The sequence below is a fragment of the Engystomops pustulosus genome, chromosome 5 (assembly GCF_040894005.1).
Source record: "Engystomops pustulosus chromosome 5, aEngPut4.maternal, whole genome shotgun sequence".
Classification (NCBI taxonomy): domain Eukaryota; kingdom Metazoa; phylum Chordata; class Amphibia; order Anura; family Leptodactylidae; genus Engystomops; species Engystomops pustulosus.
The window spans coordinates 64,546,009-64,558,783 of NC_092415.1; the positions used below are offsets into that span (position 1 = coordinate 64,546,009).

The window sequence follows — 12,775 nt, forward strand, 5'->3', positions numbered from 1 at the left end:
CACGAAACCAGGGTATCAGGGGGTAAATGCTATTTTAACAGTTAAAATGAAACCTTGTAATTCATGCCACCTATTAGACCACAGCATTACTAACACCTTTGTAGTAATAAGGCTGCCTACACAACCATGATATTTGCTGCTATTATCAATTTTCTCTTTAGATAGCACACAGTGACACCATTGACAATTTATAGTGTCCTTGCACTCTAGGGGTTACAGGGGCCATCAGCTTTAGATGATGATTACTGCAATTAACGCTATCAAATCAGATGAATGGCTGGGAAGATCCTGCATTTAAAGCAAGCGCACCCTGGCATTCATTTTAGTTATATATATATATATAGATTCAAAACCACCCATAACATAAATAACCTATTGTAATAGGTTCACTAGTAGCTTCCACATGAGTAAACCAACTAGTTTGTAAGTATGGAAATACTTACCGATAATATATTTTTCATGGTTATTACAAAGACATTATATGCTATTAACCAATCCCAGTAGCGAAGGATACTTCGTATAGGCTTTAGTAGTAAATCTCCTCCAAACAGCAGAAAGTAGAAACAGGCCACCAAATAGCCCATGCAAAATATACTGATTCTTGTAGTTCCCGTAATGAAAATAATGGTGAGGACAAACCAGAAGAGGTAACTAAACATAATTACTTTGCACATGTCCAGGTATGACCTGCAAAGGAACAACAGGTGGATATTAATTTCAATTAAATTATTATGGTCAAGTGGTGTGTTATATTAAAATACATTTGGCATTCACAGCATACTCCTGAGTACTTTATATTTCTTTAGGCTTCACACAAATATAGCATACATTCAACTGGAGAGGTGGAGTGGTGAGGGCTTTTATCCCCTTCCCTCTCTAAGGGAGGTGTGCTGCCAAGCCGTACATATGGCGAAAAAGAAAAGCATGCTCTTTTTTGGGCCGACAGCAGATGATACGCATTTGATTCAGTAGTCACTTCAAGTCTATTAAAGGAAAACTACCTGAGTAATCTACTTTCAGAAGTAGATCTGATGGTAGATTCTTTATGCCTGCCCATGCTCTAATCTGTAATTAAATAATCCTGGAACCAAATCAAACTTGTTAAAAAACTCTATTTTAGTAATATGTAAATTAACTGTAGAGGCTACTGGGGCGTGTACTAGCCTTAGCTCCCAGTGCCCGGCCATGCTACTACACATCCCAGTAGCCTCTGCAGTTAATTTATGTATCACTAAAATAAAGATTTTTGACAAATTAGGTTAGGTTCCAGGATTATTATATTACAGATTATGGCAGAGGAATCTACAATCAGTTCTACTTCAGATGGTAAATCCTCATGGTAGTTTTACTTTAAGTATTAACACTATTAAGTATTTTTTCAGATGTAAAGGCATATCCGTTAACATTCTTGCTTATACTGCATGGACTACACTGTCTACTATTCATACCTGCAATGGATAAAGTCAGGGACTGGATTATGTTGACTAAATGATGCAGCATCAAGATTCATACATATTTCCACGTTATCCCCTGCCATGATCCGAACTGCTGCCTTATTTTCATCATCAAACACTTGCTTTTGAAAGGATGCACAAAGCAATAGCATGAAATCATCTAAATAGAAAGATAAAAAAATATATATAATAAATAACATTATACATTTAAGAGCAAACACATTTGAGTAAAATACCGTAAGTAAAATTAGTGTTTTAAATTCAGAAAAGTTCATAGGATAATATCTATATGAAAGAATCTTGACAAATATGTTTACATTGTATGTTGATATTTAAAGAAAATTATAAAAATAGTGTAGTAAGAAATGATTTTTAAAAATTTTACAAAGTACTTAAAAAACTTTTTGACTAATAAATTCATGAAGTTGCAGGGCAAAAAAGTTAAAATTTCTTACAGATGTACTGTAATGTGTTCCTTGTGGTGTTTCATCATAAGCACAAAGAACCAATTCTAGACTAAGAACCAGGCATAAGAAAATTACAGATTGCCTTTTTATTACATCACTTACACAACACTGTCTGAATAGTCACAAAATGTCAAATGTCTCAAACATCTAGGTCAATATGAGGTCTTGCACTAACTCACAGAAAAGCCATGGTAACTGCCATAAGTGCTTTATATAACTATATACAATAATGCTATACAGAAATGTGAATATTGAACACCCCCAGTTTTCCGCTTTTCTGTGTAATCTACTTAATTTAGAGAACAATATTAATTGTAGTCCAGTGTGTCACAGTAAATCTTTGAATATATAAGAAAGGCAATCCCTTAAGAAATACACCAAGGAACATCGAGGGTAATAACATTCATGTTATGGTGAATAGCATCTAGCTATTTTGTTGGGTGTTTCAGTAAAGAAAGTGCAAAATTCTCATAATTATATTATATATATTGGATACTTACAGATGAGAAATAGAGGGTTAGGTCTCACAATGAAATCTGGAAAGTACAGCCATTTAATTATATTGGAATTAAATTTTGCTCCATGGTGTCTCCAAGGATAATCTATAAAAGAGGTAGCATTTTTTTTTAAATCAATAATTTCTTGCCATAAGAACAAACTTGGCTAAAATACAACAAAATGTGCACTAATAAGTACTTATTGAAGAAAGAGGATATTTTACCTTTACATGGAGCAGGAGGAATGCCAATACATATGAAGTACTGGAATGTAATTATACAAGCGAGAAAACAGCAATACTTATGCCAGATTTCTGCAATTGCTTTCCGCCTTCGTCTGTACAGTACGGCAAACAGCCAAAATGCATGGATCATGGCAAAGAAATCCATCCTCTGTCCGATTACATTAACAGACAGTAAGAAGCAAGTCTGCACAAGAAATGGAACACAATTTTGTATAATATGGTATTTAGTGTAAAGTTACAATTTTGCGAAGCATTTGGTGTTTTTATTGGATGCCAGGAAAACAGATTCAGTCCTTGTCTTTGTTCCCTCTACTTTCCCTTGTACTTTTCTACCACAAACATTATTCTTGAAAACTTAAAATATTTGTCTAATACTAAAAAGCATTTTGCATTTTTATATTCATTACAGATACACTGGTTTGAAAAGTGTTTTCTTGACAGGTTTACTACTACTTATATGGGTTGTTATATAGGCTTGTCCAGGTATGGAAAAAAGAAGGGTTGGCTTAAATATAGGGCAGTGAGATGGATTTCCACAGAAAATTGGGGCACTGTACAGTATTTGCTAAAAATGTTGCACTTTTTTTCTAGCCATGGGGAACTGATCTAATGTCCACAGCAAATTTGCCTCAAATCCAACCCCATGTCATTTATGCAGCATTATTTTTGCTCTCATTAAAAATATGCAGCATGTGTTTATATACATATGCCCAAACGCAGACAACCGTTTTTTTTTACTTAATTCAAGAAAAATACGGAGAGGTAAAAAAAGATTACATTTTCTCTTTTAGTTCCTTTCCTTTAATAATACAGTCTGCCTGTAAAAGTTTCTTAGAAGACTTACCTCCATACCAAATTTGTAGAAAAAATAGTTTATGAAATACTTGGCACAATTTATAAGCCCATCATCCAGGTGCTGCCTTGTTATATCATGAAATATTGTTTTTGTGACTGGTGCTGTCAGATTGTTTCTACACCTGTAATATTCCTGATGTCGGTAGATGGTCACTTCAAACGCCAAAATGAACAACATGAGTAAATTATTCTGTAAGGAAGAAAAAGGGATAAGTTCTTCTAGCATCAAGCTGACTAAACCTGTTTTTTTGTACTTTGAATGAATCTCCAACCACTAATATACTATCCACAGGTCTTAAACAAGCAGAAAATGAAATGACTTGAACACTCTTTGAAATATGCATGAGAAAGAAATGAAATGAATGAAAAGAGCAGATCTAGAGTGGAAGAGTACCACAACACACTTAAAGCCTGTCACACACATTAGCTCTCTTTCATAACTCTTTAAGTTGACATTTATTTCTCCCTTCTCTTCCAGGGACATGCACTGTTGGTTCACTAAGAATACATGCTATTTAATGGGGAAGAGAATACTTCCTGTTACAGTTATTAGATTGACAGCTGATATTGCCAAACTTGGCAGCTTTCATTGACTTACCGTATATATACCCGAGTATAAGCCGACCCAAGTATAAGCCAAAGCCCCTAATTTTACCACAAAAACCTGACAAAACCTATATTCTTTACTCGAGTATAAGCCTAGTTTGGGTTTTCAGCACAATTTTTTGTGCTGAAAAACTAGGCTTATACTCGAGTATATATGGTAAGTCTATTCTGTATAGAAAAAGGATTCTGTATTCTTAAAGGAAATCTAACATCAAAATCAAGGATCCATCCCAAAGGCACTTGAAAAAACCCTACTGACCTGTAAAGTAGTCCATTGTTTTCTATTTTTGCAGTCAAATAAAAGAGAATTGAGCCAAAAAGTGCCTCAAACACAAGTAGAAACACATTGGGGGATAGTTATCAGGGCCTCTGCGCCACGGTGGTGGTGTAGAAGCCCTGAAATAATTGCAAATGCTACTTGATTGCTAGCACTAGCGATTATTTACCACACTCCGCCACCTTCACGCCAGTGGGGCGTGAAGGGGGGAGGCGCGGCTGGCCGAGCGGAGTGTGAAATGTGAAATTTGTGAAAATTCACCAGCTGCTTTTATTTCTACATGATAAATAACCCCCATTGTTTACATAAACTGAAACAAATAATGGGTATTCAGATTATTCTGTGAAAAACCTACTGATCTGGCAAGCTCTGTGTAATCTGTGAGCACTATATACCGTATATACCGGCGTATAAGACGACTTTTGAAGACAGAAAAATCTTCTGTCTAGTCTGGGGTCGTCTTATACGCCGGTAATCCCGCCCGCCCGCCGTGTATGCACGGCGGCGGTCGGGTCCCGGTGCATGGAGAGGGCTCACGGGCTGAGCCCTCTCCATAGCCGGTAAGTCTTTGCTGCATATTGCAGCAAAGGCTTACCGGTAACACCCGCGAACGGTGCTAGCACCGATCGCGGGTGTTTTCACAGCGATAGCGGCGCATACTCACCCTCGATGTCTACTCACCCTCGATTCTGGCCCCGATGTCTGTGCGGCTCGTCTTCAGTCTTCTGCGCCGTCTTCTTTCTTCTGCTGGGCGCCGCCATGTCTTTCCCCGGGCCTGCGCCTAGTATGACGTCAGCAGCGGTGCGTCATACTAGGCGCCTGCCGGGGAAGATCAATGGCGGCGCCCAGCAGAAGAAAGAAGACGGCGCGGACATTGGGGGAGCAGCGCAGCACATCGGGGCCACCGGAGGGTGAGTATATAAGTTTTTTTTTTTTTAATGCTGGGCTGGGCTGGGCTGTATACTACTGGGGGCAGTGCTGTATACTACTGGGGGCTGTGCTGTATACTACTGGGGGCTGTGCTGTATACTACTGGGGGCAGTGCTGTATACTACTGGGGGCTGTGCTGTAATGGTAATGTTGTTGTTGTATGCCTTATGTTTATGAGCGACAGTTTTCCTGCTATATACCTATGTGTTTTCACAGCGATAGCGGCGCATACTCACCCTCGATGTCTACTCACCCTCGATTCTGGCCCCGATGTCTGTGCGGCTCGTCTTCAGTCTTCCGCGCCGTCTTCTTTCTTCTGCTGGGCGCCGCCATGTCTTTCCCCGGGCCTGCGCCTAGTATGACGTCAGCAGCGGTGCGTCATACTAGGCGCCTGCCGGGGAAGATCAATGGCGGCGCCCAGCAGAAGAAAGAAGACGGCGCGGACATTGGGGGAGCAGCGCAGCACATCGGGGCCACCGGAGGGTGAGTATATAAGTTTTTTTTTTTTTAATGCTGGGCTGGGCTGGGCTGTATACTACTGGGGGCAGTGCTGTATACTACTGGGGGCTGTGCTGTATACTACTGGGGGCTGTGCTGTATACTACTGGGGGCAGTGCTGTATACTACTGGGGGCTGTGCTGTAATGGTAATGTTGTTGTTGTATGCCTTATGTTTATGAGCGACAGTTTTCCTGCTATATACCTATGTGTTTTCACAGCGATAGCGGCGCATACTCACCCTCGATGTCTACTCACCCTCGATTCTGGCCCCGATGTCTGTGCGGCTCGTCTTCAGTCTTCCGCGCCGTCTTCTTTCTTCTGCTGGGCGTCGCCATGTCTTTCCCCGGGCCTGCGCCTAGTATGACGTCAGCAGCGGTGCGTCATACTAGGCGCCTGCCGGGGAAGATCAATGGCGGCGCCCAGCAGAAGAAAGAAGACGGCGCGGACATTGGGGGAGCAGCGCAGCACATCGGGGCCACCGGAGGGTGAGTATATAAGTTTTTTTTTTTTTAATGCTGGGCTGGGCTGTATACTACTGGGGGCTGTGCTGTATACTACTGGGGGCTGTGCTGTATACTACTGGGGGCAGTGCTGTATACTACTGGGGGCTGTGCTGTATACTACTGGGGGCTGTGCTGTATACTACTGGGGGCTGTGTTGTATACTACTGGGGGCAGTGCTGTATACTACTGGGGGCAGTGCTGTATACTACTGGGGGCTGTGCTGTATACTACTGGGGGCTATGCTGTATACTACTGGGGGCAGTGCTGTATACTACTGGGGGCTGTGCTGTATACTACTGGGGGCTGTGCTGTATACTACTGGGGGCAGTGCTGTATACTACTGGGGGCTGTGCTGTAATGGTAATGTTGTTGTTGTATGCCTTATGTTTATGAGCGACAGTTTTCCTGCTATATACCTGCATGTCATAAGAATTTAAATAAAAAAAAGGACCATGTTAAATTCAAATCTGTTTTTTTTTTAATTTTTACCGGTGTTTTGTATGCGTTGGAAAAGGGGTAGTCTTATACGGCGAATATATCTTAAACTCTATATTTTAAACAGGAAAGTAGGGGGGTCGTCTTATACACCAGGTCGTCTTATACGCCGGAATATACGGTAAGTAAAGAAATTATTATTATTACAAAAATATTCACAATTTGATTATATCTCAAAAGAAAATTACCCGTAAGTATGAAAGAAGGGGTATGGACTTTTTCAGTCCTACCCATCCAGAAGGATCAATTGGACCACTGTAGAGAAGAGATTTTCGAAGGTCTTCTGTGTTGACAATATTTGTCTGATTGAGAAATGGCTAAATAAAAAGGAAAAAAGGCTTAAGTTATTTACAGCAGACCAATATTGTAGAAAACCAATAACACATTTACACAATAGACCAAATATATAAAAACTGGTGCAATCTGCCTTCATGCAGTTTTCATCACTAATGTACAGATTGCGCAACATTTAATTTTATTTAATAGTGGCACATGCGCCTAGTAAATCTAGTCTGTTTTCCAGATGTGCACACAGTTGCGCCTTTTTTTCTTGGAGCACTTTGCGACACAATTGTAGCCAAGCACAGTAATAAATGTGGGGCAAACTAGGAACACACAGCATGGCCCTTTAGGTGCATAGTTTTTAAAAGTGGCAATAGTGGCACAAACACTTAAAGGATATTAGGGCAATAAAAGATTTACAAACTTAGGATTAGCCCTAAAAAATGCTCCAATGGCATTTATAAGAGGAACCTGCCACCAGATCTACCTGAATAGGTAGATCCGAGACGGTTGGTTTCCTTTAATACATGCATGTGCCAGCTCCAAAGACACTTTTTTTGGGTGCAAAATACTGGTGCAGAGACAATAATATATCTGCGCTACTTTGTAATGTGATTGTTAACATATTCATCTTTGTCTCCTAAGTTTATGTATAAAAGTTTTACTTTTTAGCAGGCCATTTATTTTTACCAAGCATTTCCCCTCTAGCTGCCTACATGAGATCATAAATGTTAATATACAGTTTATAGAGAAAGAAAAAGTATAATAAAACTTACCATGGTACAGTTGCTAGAAAAACTGAGTGGTTCAATAGTTGCGAGTTGATACAACATTTTACATATAATGATTACACAAGTCCAGACAGTGCAAACACTAGATGCCAATGGACGTAGCTGGGAATATGGTAAGGCAAATGCCCAGGAAATCAAGAAAACGTAGTTGAGTAAAGATACCTGTGCGCAAAAAAGATGAACAATAGAAAATACATATCAGGTATGTACCAGGACACAAAATCATAATCTTCTCCTTAGAAGGTATAACAAAATCACAACCTCAGATGAACAAAAACACATGACAAATTCCAAGGTGTAAAAATAAAAGTAGTGTGTTAATGGACATCTACCACTAGGATGAAAGACTGTATGCAAATGAGCCTATTAACACCTATGGAGCTTAGAGCCTCTTAGGCTCATTTGCATACAGTACATCATCCTGGTGGTAGATATCCTTTAAAAATTAAATATACTCTTACAGCTTTCATAGTAATTAAGAAAATTTTAGTCAGGCCCTTTTTCCCTTTTGCATTTTTATTTTTCACTCCCCACCTTTAAAAATCCATAACTTTTTTAGTTTTCCATGTAGAGAGCTGTGTGAGTGTCACAGGGGATCCGGCGACCCATATTGCTTCCTAGGGCGCGCGCGCTCAAGCTTCAAGAGGTTTATGGGGCCAGCGCCATTTTGGAAATCCAAAATTTGGAGTCCAAATGCAGGGATGATGGCAAAATATTTTTTTTTTGTACAGGAGGTTTTAATTTTTGAAAATGTATGAAAACATTATAAAACCTATACAAATTTTGTATCCCCGTGATCATACCGACCCAAAGAATAAAGTCGATATGTCATTTGGGGCGCACAGTAAAAGCCGTAAAATTCAAGCCCAAGAGAAAACGGCGCAAATGCGCTTTTTTCCCCAAGTTAACGGCATTTGGAATTTATTTCCCGCTTCCCAGTCCACAGCATGGCATATTAAATACCGTCTCTATAAAGTGCAATTTGTTACGCAGAAAACAAGCCCTCACCCAGCTCTTTACATGGAAAAATAAAAAAAGTTGCAGTTTTTTGAAGGTGGGAAATGAAAAATGAAAACACAAATACAAAAAAGGGCCTCTGAGTTAAGGGGTTAAGAACTTTTGATAAAACCTAAGTTTATTTTTCTAATGAATGTATCTGTCTATATAAAAACTATTGTAACCATATAAATCTGCCATCTGAATATGCCAGGTAGTTGTAGTGAGTAACTGCACAATCTTATCTGTATGATTACAGTATTTCTATAGTATCTTTATACAGTATTGTTTCATTATAACTTAGGACATATTTCCAATTATGTTGTAACTGCTGTATGTAGAGATGGGTGAATTATTGAAAATTCGATTCAATTCGGTTCGACAAATTTCCCGAGAAAATTCGTTTCGAACCGAATCTAAACGAATAACGGCATGTGACTTAACGGTACGTCACATGCCGGGTGAGGGTGAATGGAGAGGGCTCATGGGTTGGGGTGTTATTGGTAACACCCGTGGTCGGTGCTAGCACCCTGTGACGTCATCGGGGAGCGGCGATCCGGCACAAAAATTATAATTAAAAAACCCTAAAAATTCTAATCACCCTCCTTTTCCTAGAACTGATATAAAAATAAATAAACAGTAAAAATTATAAACAGATTAGCTATCGCCGCATCCAAAAATGTCCTATCTATAACAATATCATAACGGTTTTTTAACTGCGCTTCACCCTGTAATGGAAAATAGCGCCCAAAGTCGAAAATGCCACTTTTTTGCAATTTTGAAAAATATAAAAAATTCTACAAAAAGTGATCAAAAGGTCGTACAGTCTTTAAAATAATAGTGATGAAAACGTCATCAAAAGTCGCAAAAAATGACACCACCCACAGCTATTTACACCAAAGTAGTTATCAGTACCAGAATATGGCAAAATGAAAAAAAAAAATTGTACATGAGGTTTTAATTTTTGTAAATGTATGAAAACATTATAAAACCTATACAAATTTGGTATCTGTACCGCCATACAGTGAGGAACACTACCCTCATACAGTGAGGAACACTAACCACATAGAGTGAGGAACACTAACCCCATAGAGTGAGGGACACTACCCCCATACAATAAGGGACACTACCGCCATACAGTGAGGAATACTACCGCCATGCAGTGAGGAACACTACCGCCATGCAATGAGGAACACTACCGCCATACAGTGAGGGACACTACCGCCATACAGTGAGGGACACTAACCCCATACAGTGAGGGACACTACCGCCATACAATGAGGGACACTACCGCCATACAATGAGGGACACTACCGCCATGCAATGAAGGACACTACCGCCATGCAATGAAGGACACTACCGTCATACAGTGAGGAATACTACCGCCATAGAGTGAGGAACACTACCCCCATACAGTGAGGGACAATGCTGCCATACAGTGAGGAACACTACCGTCATACAGTGAGTGACACTACCTCCATACAGTGAGGGACACTACCTCCATACAGTGAGGGACACTACCTCCATACAGTGAGGAACACTACCGCCATATAGTGAGGGACACTACCATCATACAGTGAGGGACACTACTTCCATACAGTGAGGAACACTGCTGCCATACTGAGAGGAACACTGCTGCCATACCGTGAGGAACACTACAGCCATACAGTGAGGAACACTACCGCCATACAGTGAGGAACACTACCGCCATACAGTTAGGAACACTACCTCCATACAGTGAGGAACACTACCGCCTTACAGTGTGGAACACAACCGCCATACAGTGAGGGACACTACCTTCATACAGTGAGGAACACTACCTCCATACAGAGAGGAACACTACCTCCATACAGGGAGGGACACTACCGTCATACAGTGAGGGACACTACCTCCATACAGTGAGGAACACTGCTGCCATACCGTGAGGAACACTACAGCCATACCGTGAGGAACACTACAGCCATACAGTGAGGGACACTGCTTCCATACAGTGAGGAACACTACCGCCATACAGTGAGGAACAATACTGCCATGTTACTTTCTTCTTCCCAGAGTTCTCTGCCCCACGTAACACGTTCTGCTCGCGGCCGTTTTGCTAATAAAGGGGGTAAAAAAATATTTTTTTTTTAAATTGGAAATTCGTTCCCACAAATCACTGTAAACTTCGGATTCGTGACAAATCGAATTTTACCTGAAATTCTAAACGAATTTAGAATCGTTAGAGTCGATTCGTCCATCTCTAGCTGTATGCATATAGTTGTTTAATGTATTAAATGTATTAAGTGTTTAAAAACTTACTTTTAATTTACAATGTGGAAAAATAAGTAGCCCAAGAGGATTTTCAAAATGTGCCAAATTTATTAAAAGCCTGAATTATTAATGGCACACAGTACTGTAATACATCTGCCAGCCAATGTTACCATGCCTGCTGAGACATTTAGATTTAACTATGGCTTATTACTGGTAAAAGCATGACTTTTCAAATAACAAAAAGCTCATATGTTGCTCAAAATATGTTCCTTGAGAATGAGGTCATGCTCAAAATGAAATGACCAATAAGAGAATTCCTGTCTTTGTAAAGGTGAAGGAAAAATATTTCAATAATAAAGTAGTCAAGACACAGAAAATTCATATGTGCTGAATATTTGTAAAATAAATGACATAATAAATATACCTCTCTTAATGTCACCCATATGATGTAGGAGGTGACTATTTTTATTATGTGAAGTTCCAGAAACCACCACGCAAATACTTGCAACTTATGGAAGTATTCCAGAAACTTTAGAAAAAGGACTGTTAAACGGTCAATGACTAAATGCCATTTATTTCTGGAATCTAAATAAAAAGAATTAAAAAATGTTATTATTTTTCACCAATTCACAACTTAGTTAGTTAGTTTAATATTTGTTTGCATTACTTACTGTAAGTCAAAACAAAGAGTGATTGGACACAGAGAACAGGTTCAAATATTTTCACTACACCTTACCTCTGTGTAGGCTCCACATCTAATAACTAATGAAAAAAACTGATGTGAACAGACCCTTGTGTTACATCAGACTTTCAAGGCTTATCTGAATCTTCACACTAATAGGGTTAGGTGATTTTACCCTGCTGTTATTTTATGTGTGCTAAATCAGATTTAAAGGGGATGTCTGACTATAAAAATTTAGCAGCCTGGCTGGAGAGGGTTCTTAAAGAAAAAAAAAACTTTACTCCTACTTACTGCTCTGGTGCTTCCATTGTCCCCTGCCATGCTCCGTTAGAGCCATGCCCCTGTTTGTTTACAGGGGCCCAGAAACTCTTCTCCGAGAACTTCCAGGTAGCCTGGCACGCCCACCCATCTCCTGTACCAGCGCCTGAAACAGGGCTGGTACAGAAGATGGATGGGCGTGCCAGACCAACCAGAAGTTGATAGATGGTCATTTACTTTTGGTCAGTCTCACCACTATTATTTTTAATGTGGGTGAGGAGGGTTTTGGGTTTAATAGTGTATTGTTACCAGAACCATGTTTGAGCACACTGTGCAGTGCTATTTTAATTGCTTTTAGAGATGTGACTTAATAAAGATCATTTTCTACCAATATGTTCTGATATTTTTCTTGGGTTCTTGATTACACACCAGCTCTTTTGTGCTTATATTCAGTTGAGTTTATGGTGTGGGCCTAGCATTATATATGCAATTATTTCCATGTACCAAATGTGGAGCTTCCATGCCCTTGCAAATAATTAGGGGTACTGCTCTGACAGATCAGAGTGCAGGAGCAGGTGAATAAAGTTTTATTTAGTTAAAAAGCCCTACCCAGCCCGGCTGCTAAATTTTTATAATAGTTGGACAACCCCTTTAACTAATGGCCCAGCGATCCCGTTATTCTCATGT

General features: G+C 39.7%; 1 protein-coding gene across 9 annotated transcripts in view; it reads right to left on the reverse strand.

The window, feature by feature from the left end:
- Nucleotides 1-12,775, reverse strand: part of PIEZO2 (piezo type mechanosensitive ion channel component 2) — a 241,310-nt gene that overhangs the window by 56,946 nt on the left and 171,589 nt on the right. For all 9 annotated transcript variants that reach the window (XM_072152250.1, XM_072152257.1, XM_072152253.1 and 6 more), the window contains 8 exons: nucleotides 11,573-11,733; nucleotides 7,888-8,064; nucleotides 7,018-7,146; nucleotides 3,508-3,708; nucleotides 2,643-2,847; nucleotides 2,422-2,523; nucleotides 1,449-1,614; nucleotides 444-687 (listed from right to left, as the gene is read on the reverse strand). In XM_072152250.1, coding sequence (XP_072008351.1) covers nucleotides 444-687; nucleotides 1,449-1,614; nucleotides 2,422-2,523; nucleotides 2,643-2,847; nucleotides 3,508-3,708; nucleotides 7,018-7,146; nucleotides 7,888-8,064; nucleotides 11,573-11,733 — 1,385 coding nt within the window. The remainder of the gene's footprint in view (nucleotides 1-443; nucleotides 688-1,448; nucleotides 1,615-2,421; nucleotides 2,524-2,642; nucleotides 2,848-3,507; nucleotides 3,709-7,017; nucleotides 7,147-7,887; nucleotides 8,065-11,572; nucleotides 11,734-12,775) is intronic.